Raw genomic sequence first — 13,999 nt, 5'->3', positions numbered from 1 at the left:
GGGAAATATGTATTGCTTGCAATACAATCTTTATTGACAACTTTAGTAGTGGATGAAATCAAATGTTAAAGCAATTTTAGTGCATATAATAAATGTGCTTATTCAAGTGCATATAATAAATGTGCTTATTCAAGTGCAACAATGTGAATAGTAGAACTGTCTTGGACAATGAATATACATAGTTTAATGAGAATAAATGTGATTTACAAAAGTGAGTGCAGTTCTTTGCAAAACTGGTGTGGGGGGCGTTACATTTGGCTAAATGGAAAAAGTGATAATCTGTGTTAGTGTGCTTTTTAGAATTAAATATTTGGAGAAAAATATGTAGCCTAATAATAAATAAATATTAAAATATTTCATGTTCTCTGGCATTATACCCAATAATGCTTGGTATGCAATGCAGGCATGTGATGTTTCTGTTTGGGTATGTTTTTCTCCCTCACATAGCACGGGTCATAATAGTCCCATTCCATTCCGGAGTCCCACACACCGTTGTTGAGACCGTCGCTGTCCGCGGATAAAATCCGGAGCGAGACACCTGGAGAAGCGCTTGCGTAATTAGCTTGGCAGTGATGGAAAAAGTATCCAATTGTCATACTTGAGTAAAAAGTAATGACACCTTAATAGAAAATTACTAGTAAAATACTTGAGTGAAAGTATTTGGTTTTAAATATACTTAAGCGTCAAAAGTAAAAGTATACATTTTAAATTATGCAAACCGAATGGCACTTTTTCCTTATTACGGGGATAGCAAGGGGCACACCAACACTCAGACAATTCCAACACTCAGACATAATTTACAAACGAAACGTGTTTAGCGAGTCCGTCTGAGGCAGGGATGTTCTCTTGATGCATTAAGTGCGTGAATTGGATCATCTTCCTGTCGTGTTAAGCGTTCAAAATGTAAGGACTAGCCTACTTTTGGGTGTCAGGGAAAATGTATGGAGTAAAAAGTACACTTGTTTAGGAATGTAGTTTAGTTAAAGTCAAATAGCCCAAAAAACGACTTAAGTACTACTTTAAAGTATTTTTACACCACTGTAGGTAGGCTGTGCGAGGCCATCGCTTTCTAATGGTGGAGAAAATGTGATATTCATACTTAATGTAAAACCGCTATGATAACTCACCTGCGCTTGCTCCAAAGTCGCTGTCCAATCCAGGGCCCATGGTGGAAGAGTTGTCAGATACAACAAAGCATAACATCTCTGGAGGTATGTTACTGGAATATTCACATTCAACCATACCAAACTGGTGTTCTCCTATGTTGTTCAATAGCTCCATGGTGCTACACCGACGCATGGGCCTCTGGTCAGATGTTACCTGCGTGCGTAAAAACAGTCATTCATCACATGTATCCAAGACAGACTTGAAGGGTTACAAACTCATTTTAGGCTAGAAACCACGAACTAACCGTTGAGTGTGGATTATTTAGCGCAGGCGAGTTGGGTGGTACAAGGTTAGGCCGTTCTGCCTCTGAATCACTTGACTGCGGTAGGACAGGGGCGCTTCTGCGCCAGATCATTTTGTTCCTGCTGTACATTCGTGACCTACGCTTCTGGTCGACCCTGGAGGTGGCCAATATGGTGCTCTGCGTCCTCAGGGAGTCCAAGCCACCGCCCGAGGCCCCGTCCGGCCGGATGAATCGGATTCTCTGGTCCACTGCTGCCCTCTCCTTTGACGAATTTCTTGAAGAGTTCGAGGGCTGTGCCAGCATAGTCTCTGAAACCGAGATGTAAGCCCTTTTCCCATCTTGATTTGGCAACAATGGCGTCTCGGATATTCTGGTCATTCTCTGGCCCGTCGACAGAGTAGACTGTAACATACTCTTGTAGTCCTCTTGTATTTTTCTGTTCTTCTTTGAACAAATGTGTAACTTGTAACCCAGAAACAAACAGTTCAACAGCAACAGAAGAACCACACACGGTAAGAGTAGGATGATAAGTAGCGTTAAACTGGTAATTGGCAAACCATCACTCCGATTTGAGGGTGGTATTGATGGGCCTATTTGCGACATTTCATCACAAATAGGATCCAATTCCAGAACACACAAGATTTGTGATTTTGTTCACAATTGCTTATCCTAATTGGTTATTTTATGTGAGCGAGCAGGTGTTTTGTGGCACCAATCAATTTCACTATCCTGCGTTTGTGATTGAACTCTGCACAGTGAGTGCTTGGATTTTGTGCTTGGCGAACCCTGTGTCCATGGTATCTTAGATTTTCTGCTTCAAGATCTATCCAATTTGTTTGTGTCACCACAATACATATCTGTATTTAAATGAGCATATACTACTCCCAAAATTAACCATTTGCCCACAGTCAAAATTCACTTTTACATATAGACAACTGAACTGAGGCCTACTCGAAAATGTTTGAGACAATCAGTTGTGTTGTGACAAGGTAGAGGTGGTATACAGAAGATAGCCCATTTGGTAAAAGACCAAGTCCATATTATGGAAAGAACAGCTCAAATAAGCAAAGAGAAACGACAGTCCATCATTACTTTAAGACATGAAGGTCAGTCAATTTGGAAAATTGAAATAACTTTTAAAGTTTCTTCAAGTGCAGTTGCAGAAACCAAGCACTATGGCTCTCATGAGGACCGCCACAGGAAAAGAAGACCCAGAGTTACCTCTGCTACAGAGGTTAAATTCATTAGTTACCAGCCTGAGAAATTGCAGCCCAAATAAAAGCTTCACAGAGTTCAAGTAACAGACACATCTCACCATCAACTGTTCAGAGGAGACTGTGCGAATCAGGCCTTCATGGTCGAATTGCTGCAAAGAAACCACTACTAAAGGACACCAATAAGAAGGGACTTGCTTGGGCCAAGAAATATGAACAATGGACATTAGACCAGCGGAAATCTGTCCTTTGGCCTGATGAGTCCAAATTTGAGATTTTTGGTTCCAACCGCCGTGTCTTTCTGAGACGCAGAGTAGGTTACTGGATGATATTCGCATGTGTGGTTTGCACTGTGAAGCATGGGGGAGGAGGTGTGGTAACACTGCCAGTGATTTTATTTAAAATTCAAGGCACACTTAACCAGCATGACTACCACAGCATTCCGCAGCAATACGCCATCCCATCTCATTTGCGCTTAGTGGGACTATCATTTGTTTTTGAACAGGACAATGACCCAACACACCTCCAGGCTGTCTAAGGGCTATTTGACCAAGGAGAGGGATGGTGCTGCATCAGATGACCTGGCCTCCACAATCACCCGACCTCAACCCAATTGAGATGATTTGGGATGAGTTGGACAGCAGAGTGAAGGAAAAGCAGCCAACAAGTGCTCAGCATATGTGGGAACTCCTTCAAGACTGTTGGAATTGCCGCTAACCCTATTACGGGGGCTGAGTCACTGGCTTACTGGTGCTCTTCCATGCCGTCCCTAGGAGGGGTGCGTCACTTGAGTGGGTTGAGTCACTGATGTGATCTTCCTGTCCGGGTTGGAACCCCCCTCGGGTTCATGCCATGGGGGAGATCTTTGTGGGCTATACTCGGCCTTTTGTCAGGGTAGTAAGTTGGTGGTTGAAGATATCCCTCTAGTGGTGTGGGGGATGTGCTTTGGCAAAGTGGGTGGGGTTATATCCTGCCTGTTTGTCCCTGTCCGGGGGTATCTTCGGATGGGGCCACAGTGTCTCCCAACCCCTCCTGTCTCAGCCTCCAGTATTTATGCTGCAATAGTTTGTGTCAGGGGGCTAGGGTCAGTCTGTTATATATGGAGTGTTTATCCTGTCTTATCCGGTGTCCTGTGTGAATTTTAAGTATGCTCCCTCTAATTCTCTCTTTTTTTTCTCTTTCTCTTGGAGGACCTAAGCCCTAGGACCATGCCTCAAGACTACCTGGCCTGATGACTCCTTGCTGTCCTCAGTCCACCTGGTCGTGCTGCTGCTCCAGTTTCAACTGTTCTGCCTGCGGCTATGGAACCCTGACCTGTTCACTGGACGTGCTACCTGTCCCGGACCTGCTGTTTTGGACTCTCTCTCTACCGCACCTGCTGTCTCTAACTCTGAATGATTGGCTATGAAAAGCCAACTGACATTTACTTCTGAGGTGCTGACCTGTTGCACCTTCTACAACCACTGTGGTTATTATTATCTGACCCTGCTGGTTGTCTTTGAACGTTTGAACATCTTTGCCATGTACTGTTATAATCTCCACCTGGCACAGCCAGAAGAGGACTGGCCATCCCTCAGAGCCTGGTTCCTCTCTAGGTTTCTTCCTAGGTTCCAGACTTTCTAGGGAGTTTTTCCTAGCCACTGTGCTGTTTGGGGGTTTTAGGCTCGGTTTCTGTACAGCACTTTGTGACATCGGCTGATGTAAGAAGGGCTTTATAAATAAATTGATTGATTCCAGGTGAAGCTGGTTGAGAGAATGCCAAGGGTGTGCAAAACTGCCATCAAGGCAAAGGGTGGCTACTTTGAAGAATCTAAAATATAATTTGATTTGTTTAACACTTTTGTTTATTACATGATTCCATGTGTTATTTATTAGTTTTCATGTCTTCATTATTCTACAATGTAGAAAATAGTAAAAATGTGGTGTGTACAATAGTTTATTTTATATTTTTAATGGGACAAGGACCTCCCTGCCGGCCTAACCCGGACGATGCTGGGCCAATTGTGAGCCGCCCCATGGGTCTCCCGGTCACGGCTATCTGCGACAGAGCCTGGACTCGAACCAGGATCTCTAGTGGCACAGCTATTACAGCGATGCAGTGTCTTAGACCACTGCACCACTCGGGAGGCCCCTGTGTCCAAACTTTTAACTGTGTCATTCTTCGAATGTGGACCCAAAATGAGAATTTCTGCTCTAGGAAAGGAATTGTGTTGAAATAAGGGTGGCATTGGCCTCTGGTGGGGGCCTTTTTTAAAACTAAATTCCTACAATTCTTCACATTTTTCCATGACCTATTCTTAATATGATATTTGATTGCAAATGACAAACAAAGTCATTGGGGGACCCCGTAGAGGTCAGGGCCCCTGGGCATGTGACCTGCGTGCCTGGTCGGTATTCAGCCACGATAGCTAGAGTAACTACCATTAAAAAAAGATATGGTTAATTGTTAGCTATTGAGTGACTGCCATAACAAGAGAGGAACTGCTGATGCACATCCACATTTCTAAAACAGGTTGTATTTTACTATTCTTACTCTCAATAAGTTGACACCGTGACTGAGTTCCTAAAAAATACATTTGACTAAATTTGATTAATTAAACATTGATGTTTTGCCCCCCCCCCCCCCCCCACCCTACCCATCTCAAACCTGTGGTGTGTGTGTGTTCTAGGGTGAGACTCGATAATGGCTGCGTGCGATAAACCCTCTGGTCTCTGTTGTGTAAGACCCTGCATTGACCATGGAGGAGTGGAGCTCTTGAGTCCTGCCTTTCAATACTTATTTTTCCCATTTTCTGCCTTGTTTAAAAGTAATGCTGTCCATAGTGCAGGGGCGGAAATCCCGGGGGGACGGGGGGGACACGACCCCCCCATCCTGGGAAAAATATGATTTGTCCCCCCCAATATATCACTGAAACATAACTATGTAATTTAAATTATATTAATAATACGCAATGAAAGCAATTGTGCTGATTATAGACACTTAATAGCGCGTTTTTAAGTTTCAAAAGATTTGCCTCACAATGGTTTGATCCACTGCCAGTTCCTTAGTTGGCAAGGTAACAGAGAGGTCGTATCCACTGTCTGAAAGACACTCAATGAACGTGACTGACGTGAGGTTAATCCAGTCAATCGCGCACACACACTAGCTGAATATGCAGAGCTAGCGCGCAAATATTAACTATTAAGCTAGCTAGTACCTATTCCATTTATGTGGCCTTGTCAAAGATGGAATCTTTGCTATCGTCAATTTATTCCAAGATCAGCATGCAGATGATGTAAGTTAGTGCTTCAAAGTCCCTGTGATAACGTTAGCGATAAACTGGAGTCAAAACTGAACAGAACTACACTCTCTTCTACCATTGTCTTAAATATATTTAATGGTCTCGTTGCAAAAGCTAAATTGTCGCAAGGGAACTTTTATTTATTTATTTTATTTCACCTTTATTTAACCCGGGTAGCAAAGATTATAGCAAACACCACTGAAACGGAATTGGTGCTCGCTAGCTTTGCAAATTCAGCTATTGTTGGAAGCCAGCCAATATGAATCAAACTATTAAAATTACAAAAGGTTGCAGCATATGTTGTGTAAATGGTGAACTCATACAGCTGTCAACTCTTGTAATTTTAATCCGTTTCACATTTGCTAGCTACCTTTTAGATCGGAGCCCAAATAGAATGATAAAAGATAAGATGATAGAAGCCCATCTCCTACTGTAAATAACCTACACACTGTGTGTGTGTGTAGCCAGCCAGCCAGGTAGAAAAATGGCAGAAAAATAAAAGACGGACATCAGAGTATTTTTCAGTACACCAAAACGCAAAGTAAGAACCCTAGTAGCCTAATATCTCAAAGACTAGTTGATAAAATGTTCATAAGAAAGAAATGAAATTCTAATGGAAATGTTTCACAATGATGTCATTAGGCAGAGCAGGCAACAGATGGCACACAGACAGCAGAGTTGGGGACAGATATGCAGGGACAGACTGGCAGAGACAGGGAGTCTCAGGTAAGTTTGTTGAGTCTTTGTTTGGCAACATTATGAAAGGTTCTCAATTTTTTGGACTTGTAAAATAGGAACATAATTGGAAAATGCCATGGATACCCCCACTCTCAACTTAAACTGGTGACTGAACTAAGATTTGTTAAAGGCAATGGTATTGCTGTTGTGATTAGTTGTGTAGTTTTGGGTACCGTTAGTTAGGAGTACGGCAAACACCTTATTTCTTTGGTTCCTCAATATACATTTACCATATTACAATGTAGGCTATGTTTTACAGCACTACTTTTGGTGTCCCCCTCAGGAATTGCTCTTGAGAAAATTTCATGTAATTGTCCCCTCCAAAGTTGATATCAGATTTTCGCCCCTGCCATAGTGCCATCTGTTTTTCAATATTCTACTCCAAATTTAAACAACTGAGTTAAAGCTTAAAAATGTTTCCTCCCCAAAGAAGGAAAGAGGGAAGGAAGGATTACATTCTTGCAAAAGGGGCTGCATCTCAATAGTGTAGGTCGCTTCCTCTCTGAAAGAGTTGAATAGGAAAATAAATATGCCCATACATAGTAGTACACATTGCATTAACCTATCCTGTGTTTAGAGCAGATGAAAAGAGAGGAGTTCAGGAAAGGAAGCTATTTTAGCGTATTGGGATGCACCTAGGGGCCCTAGAATGTGGTATCTGATGATTCCTTTTAGCATCTCTCTTACTAGCATTTTACACTGGGTGGCAGTAGTTAGCTCAGCTAGGGTGGATTGTAATGGTGCAGCACAGTACTGCTCAAAACCTACTGCAACCACTGAGGATCTGCAACAGTTTACCACAGTAATCTTTACTCAAGTACTTACATTGTATACTCTATTGCCCTTTCTAGCACGATATACACTTATTCCAGAAAGCACACCAGATACACCCTGGCATTATGTGGCTGAGCGATGAGGAGAAACAAATGTTTTTTGCAGAATATTTAGGTAAATCCTGGAATAAAAGAAAAAGGGCTACCTATAATTAATAGTAAAAATATTTAGCTTCTATGTGGTAAATGGCACGTGTGTATATAGATTGTGTATAGGCTTGTCTCCCATATGAATCTTCTCTTTGTGCCAGACTGGGTTCAAATGCCTTCTGTTTATTTTTTTCTGTATTTATCTGTATGTATGTATGTATGTTGATTTTACTGCTCTATGGATATAATTATTGTTTGGATAACCTTATTTACTATTATGTATAGATTTTATGTTTTCACTCTTTATGCGATGTGCACTGCAGAGAACACCGGAAGAAGAATTATTATTTAATTACCACAGTGAATTATTGTAATGTTTGTTTGTGTCAATTAATCCCATAAGGGATGGGTTGCCAATTGGTGATTTGACACAAAAATGAAATTTCATTAATTCATTCACTTTTTATTTTTGGGTCAACCGCTTGATCTGCACTTGGATGTAGTCAGATAGCTCTCAGGCCTCATTGGTCTTCCATGTTTTTGTGGGAGGAGACTTTGTCTTGCCCAAGAGGTCTCTCCAACTCCTGCATCCATATTCAGATTTTTTGTGTTCAGCATTCCTATGAGGTTTATCTAATTTACTGTATTATACCTTTTCCTGTCTTCATAGTTCCACATCTTGTAGGCCGATTATCCATGTCCACCTAACATTTGGGAACGTTTTCATATTGCCTGTGGCAATATGGACATGCTCTGCATGAATTGTCATTCATGACCGCTGCTGCACATTTTATACGATAATCAAACACCAACACCATGAGTTAAAATTCTGGTATTTTCATTTATTTTACATGCTTTTCTTTGTGTCCATTTGTCAATTTAGAATAATACATTAACATCTGGTATAAGTTAAAGCACATATATACACAAACATTTCAAATGATTCAGTTGAACATTTGACAGAGGAATCTCTTTTAGAGACAAAGTTATAAATATTTTTGTACACAAGTACACTCTTGTACACAAGTACATATTTGTTATTGTAATAAATCAATGTAAAGGTGCAGTCATATGAAAACCATACAACCATAGCCTACAAGTGGTAGAATCATTTTGTCACGTGACTATCAACTACCTCAGGTTTCTGTAATAAGTCAAATGACTCGATTGGAATACCAAGTTCCTGATATAGGCAAGCAGTATACACAGTAACAGTACCTATTCCCTTTTCCTTCAAGAGAAAGTCAGTAGATGTGCCCAGACACTCAGGAGTCAATTTGCCAGTTAAACTGTAAACCTTTCTACTTGTGGCATTGTATCTGTTAAATATGCTTATGAAAAGTGCCTATAATCAAAAAAGCTTCCATCTGACCCTCTCCGGTGCCCTCTGCCATTGTCTCTAAACCGAGCACAGGGAGAAGCTGTGCTGGATTGACATAGCACCTGGCAAGGCTGTGATTTTATTGGCTCAAACAGTAGGTCGTTAGCACGATAGCATGCTAGGACCTTAACCCATTAGCACCCAGCGAGGCTGTGTTTGATGATCTCTTTGGACTGGGGAGGGATCCTGTCAGGGAAGACCACCTGGAACTCCACCACCAGGTCGCCACGTGTGGAGGGGGTCTTGGCGTGGGGCAGGCCCTCGCCCCTTAGCCGCCGGATGCCGCCGGGCTTGATGACGTCACTGCACGGCAGCGGCATCGTCCTGTTGTCCAGGGTGGGGACGTTGACTGTGCATCCACATAGAGCCTGGAAGGAAACAGAGAGGAAGATCGGATTTGTTAGTTTTCCGGTTCCTTGTTTTATGTTGAGAGCCTTTGGTTACATAATACAGTACATGCAGCAGACGCCATACCAAAATTAGCTGCAGTTGGTACTTCTGAATGAATGTATGAAACTCTTACCTAACCATGGCAATTTTCCAAGTGAATGTGTTATATCACAGACTTGAATGTGGAGCATTTGCCCCAAAAAGACAATGCTTTGCTCTGTTATGCAACGATAAGTGTTACAAATATCATACCGGTAATCTTGTCTCTATTCTGGCTGTGTGTGTGGGTGTCGGTACTCAACAGAGTGACTGAGTGGGGCCATGGGAAGATGGAGAGGAGCTCTTTGAAGAGGCTGCCATGTCTGTGAACGCTCTCATGCTAATCTGAGGAGCGTAGGACGTGGGAGTGAGTGATTGCGAGCCAGAGAGAGAGGGTGAGAGGAAGCTAAAGGCTGGCAGAGGAGTCAGTGAGGGAGCGAAGTGAAAGCACTGTAAGGGGGCGGCCGACACAGAGGCTATATTTAGCTACAGCTGCTGCTGCTCTCTGCAGGGTGCACTGCACTGTGTGTTTGTGGGGGTCTGTGAGCTGAGCTAAGGACAAGGTTGGGGCAGTGGTGGGTTAGCTGTGAGGGGCTCTGAATAGAACAGAATCTATTCTACAGCCACCAATTTGAGCCATTGTCCAAAGTATGGGAGTGGCATACTTCAGCCGTGCCTTGAAACTTCATGTAAACCTACCTAAACTAAAAGTATGGCAGTGCTGTAATTCTGCTAAGAATTACTGTGTTATATTCCCAAATAAATGTAGGGTTGACACACAAACACAAACTTACTTCTTTGAGGGTGATCTTGGCTGTATACACAATGTGGGACCCATCCCTCTTGTAGTGGGGGTGTTTCTTGTCCTTGAGAACGAAGGCCACGTCGGCGGGTATGTTGTTGGGCGTCTCGTCGCCCTCTCTGGGGAAGGTGATCTTGGTACCTTCCTTCCACCCCTTCTTTACCACCACGTTCAGGACCTTGTCCTCGGTGCGCAGGCTGCGGCCGTCCGGGTTGAGACGGCGCCGCGTGATCTTCATGTGCTTGGTGCAGCCATGGAACACCTCTTCCAGGGTCACCAGGAGGTCGTGCACCACCGCCATGCCCTGCAGACGCCGACGCCCGCGCCGAAGCTTCTCGCCAGTGGGGCCATAGTTACTGTGGTAACCGCCGACGTGGCTGAAGGTGAAGCGGCTGAAGGGGTTGAAGAGCTCCTCCTCGCCGTCGGGCCCGAAGAAGATGTCGAAGTGGTCGGAGCCTTGGAAGAAGGAGGAGAATGTGGCATGGGCGTCACCGTGGTAACTGTACTGATGGGTGTTGTTCTCCTTGCCTGCCATGGACACTCCGCCTCCGTTCTTAAGACCTAAGACGCAAAAGGAAAGAAGACAGTTAGTACAGTTTACCCAGACAGAAGATGTGTGATCTTCCATCTTGTCCAATCTTCTATTCTACTTCCACTCTGAGACAAAGTTCTTACTCATGTATATTTGGCTTAACACTTCTGGAGGGCTTACAAAATTTACATTTGTCAATTTTTTCAGTTTGAGGAAACATTTTCTTGGTGGATGGCTGAATAATTTATCAGCCTGCGGTTGTCTACACCGCACATGTTGGGCTGGCTCTCTGGTGGACCAGGTGCTGCAGATTTTTTGCTAGATGCAACAGCAATTGGCAAAGGTACTGCTGCTTACCATCAACCATACAACAATGCATCTGCCTGTGCTATAGTAACTACTTCTACTCAACTGACAAAGGCAAAGGGCCCTACAAGGCTACTGCTGGTTAAATGACAAGGGAAGGAAAGGCTCTCACCTTCTTCTCCAAACTGATCATAGATGACTCTCTTCTTGGGGTCGGTCAGTATCTCGTAAGCTTCTGCGATCTCCTTGAACTTGTCTGCGGCGTCAGCGGCACTGTTCTTGTCGGGGTGAAACTTTAGGGCCATCTTCCTGTATCCCTTCTTGATCTCATCTTCGTTGGAGTCTGTCTCGACGCCCAGGACCTTGTAGAAATCCTTCCCCATAGGCTTGATGGACATAACAGGCACCTCTTGGTCCTTTTGGTTCTCCTGGAGAAACAGGATGAGAGAAGTAACACGTTAGATCTCTATAGCCTACAGATGTCAACCCCCTTATAAAAGGACAAATGCCTGACTGAATTACACCCACCAATAGATCCACTTTGTCTAAAAGTCAGGTTTGAACTGTGCCTCAATGAAAAGATATGAAACCAGAGTTGGATAAGATGTGGTAGAAAGAGAACTATTTCCCTGGCCTGTGGGTTCTAAACCCTCCTTATAGTGCTCTCATTGCCATGCACATGATAATGCATTGCTAAGCATCCGGCATCTTTATGACACCCAGCAGGTGTGACATTCAACAGTTGATTGAGAATGACCAAGACAAATAGCACTGAGTCACCAATGATTATCAGGAAAGCCTACTGTGCTAGTTTGTACCAATATCAGAAGATGCATACTTGGAAATGTCAGTGTTTTGAATACAAATGACCACAATATCAATGTATTCTTTAATATTGCATTCAGCCCATGAAAACGGTGTTATGTTAAAACTAGCCCATGGCAAATGCAATTATGTCCATTTCAGTCTTACCGACTAAAATGCAGATATATATCTGCTCACCTATAATACAGACAATGTGAATATAGGGGGAGCTCGTGTGTATGAGCATGGTGAAGCAGATTGCAGCTCCTACCGCAGATCCTGGATGCACCCTGATTGTCTCAACTAGGCTACACTGTCTGCAGGATACTGGAGAACCCATTGCTCCCATACAAGTTGAACAGGCTATAGTTTGAAAGGAACATTCACTATTTGACATAAATCACTATGCTTAATCTCAAAGACCATTCTCAGCAATTAGCAAAATCTTTGAACTCACTGTCTTTTTAACGACACAACCATAAGGCACAATTAATGACTATATGCGTAAAATGAGCATTGATATAATTCATTACAATCAGTAAATTACTGAAATGAATACAATTGTAAAAATATAACTTACCCCTGATGAAGAGCCCGAGCTGTCATTCCTGTTCATAACGCGGACCTTGCACTTGACATTTTTGGTTTTCACTCCAAACTGTGTCCAGATCAGAACCATAGTGTTCGCTTATTGAGGAGCTGTCCGCTGTTCTGTGGTGCTGAACGTTTCTTAGCTGTTTTAGCTGTGCTTGAGCTGTTGGTTGACTGAACCGCTGACTGCAGACTGTGCTATATACTGCCGCGGCAGCCCTTTACTATACACTCACCACCCACGCAGCGTGACTGAGCTTTCCCAAAACCCGCCCATTTTCCTACGCACAAGAGGGAATACCGTGCCTACCGATTTCTCCTCGAGACCATTGGTGTTCGCAGCATTATCACGCGGATGTAACAGCCCCCTTCTCCTTCTTGAGGCTCGTTTCCGGAATTCTGAGCAGAAGCTGATGGAACAGTCACGACCAGTGAGGTGAATCCTCAGAGCTGTCGAGGGTTGCCGACTGAAGACTGACTGACAGATAGACATCCCTCGAGGCTATGTAACCCCCCTGACATGGACCATTGGATTGAACAATCCCTTGAAGCTATTTGATCAGAGAAATTCATCTTTATTGTTTTCTAGTCAAGTACTAATTTATATGACTATATATACTCTGAAGCTCAGTTGGTAGAGGATTGCGCTTGCAACGCCAGGATAGTGCGTTCGATTCCCAGGACCCCCCTTATTTAAAATGTGTGCATGCATGACTGTAAATCCCTTAAAATAAAAGTGTCTGCTAACTGGTTTATATTATTAAATTGAATAGGGGAACAGATAAGGACATACGATCCCAGTATGGTGACATCATGCATTCTCAATGTACTTCATAATAACAAAGTGTTTATTTTAGGTTCTGTAGGATGCTCCTCTGGTTGTTAGATATCTGGTTAGATTAGATGTGCTTCATATGAACAAAGTATAGAATAGAAATGAACTGATGATAGATTCAAAGAAACCATTTGAGTATCCTGCAAGACTTATTTTGTGTTGTTTCGTCTAGCAGTATGAATTGTATAACGTGGACATCCAGTACAGTTGAAGTAAGGACCTGTGTTGTTGTGTACAGCAGTATATGGTTATGGAACAAAAAGCGGACATACATGGCCATGTTTCCTCTTCTATGATGCTCACCACAGCCAATGGGAGAGATGGATTCTCCATCTTCCAGTGGAGTCTCCCATTCACTCCAACAGGAAATGGAGACAAATTTGGTCTGAACATGGGGAGTCAGGAGCGTCACTGACTGGCTGGATTGGAGCTCTTCTACAGCAGAGAGAGGGATGGTTCTAGAATGTAATGAATTAGGACATTCTGTTCTATTCACAGTATTCTCACTCTCCCATCCGCCCACGGGAACATTGGGACTGGTGGAAATCAGAGTTCGCTGTCTCTCTCGCCTTTTTTTCTCTCCTCGAATAGAAAATCACAGTTATTAATGTGTCGTGTCACACTGAGACTAAGGCTGGAGGGGGCGGCAGGGGGGACGGCTCACGTGCCAAAGTGTACCAATAATACACACAGACAAGCGTGCAGAATGGGCACACTCGCATGCGGTCACACTTCAGTACTTTATTTGAATC

At 43.3% G+C, this 13,999-nt stretch overlaps 1 protein-coding gene and 1 non-coding gene across 2 annotated transcripts; both read right to left on the bottom strand.

The window, feature by feature from the left end:
• Positions 1 to 229: 229 nt before the first annotated feature.
• On the bottom strand, positions 230 to 1,558 carry LOC106569438 (huluwa). The gene is made up of 3 exons (XR_014378809.1): positions 1,412 to 1,558; positions 1,128 to 1,320; positions 230 to 538 (listed from the first exon to the last, which is right to left on the bottom strand). It is a non-coding gene; the product is annotated as a huluwa (transcript).
• Positions 1,559 to 8,388: 6,830 nt separating this feature from the next.
• Positions 8,389 to 12,629, bottom strand: LOC106569446 (dnaJ homolog subfamily B member 5). The gene is made up of 4 exons (XM_014140807.3): positions 12,402 to 12,629; positions 11,190 to 11,445; positions 10,172 to 10,740; positions 8,389 to 9,316 (listed from the first exon to the last, which is right to left on the bottom strand). The coding sequence occupies exons 1-4, from the start codon at positions 12,498 to 12,500 to the stop codon at positions 9,083 to 9,085; spliced, it is 1,158 nt and encodes a 385-aa protein (XP_013996282.1). The 5' UTR covers positions 12,501 to 12,629; the 3' UTR covers positions 8,389 to 9,082.
• Between the last annotated feature and the right edge of the window lie 1,370 nt (positions 12,630 to 13,999).

Source organism: Salmo salar, chromosome 01 (assembly GCF_965601325.2).
Source record: "Salmo salar chromosome 01, fSalSal1, whole genome shotgun sequence".
Classification (NCBI taxonomy): Eukaryota; Metazoa; Chordata; class Actinopteri; order Salmoniformes; family Salmonidae; genus Salmo; species Salmo salar.
Note: the sequence above shows the minus strand (reverse complement) of the source record. Positions and strands in the feature narration are given on the sequence as shown.

Bases quoted from the DNA above. Each gene is read 5' to 3' on its own strand.
- LOC106569446 (XM_014140807.3), bottom strand. From the start codon at position 12,500: ATGGTTCTGATCTGGACACAGTTTGGAGTGAAAACCAAAAATGTCAAG. The intron at 10,741-11,189 runs GTGAGAGCCTTT...TTTGCGTCTTAG, and splicing joins TGATCAGTTTGGAGAAGAAG to GTCTTAAGAACGGAGGCGGA. The intron at 9,317-10,171 runs GTAAGTTTGTGT...GTTTCCTTCCAG, and splicing joins CCAAGATCACCCTCAAAGAA to GCTCTATGTGGATGCACAGT.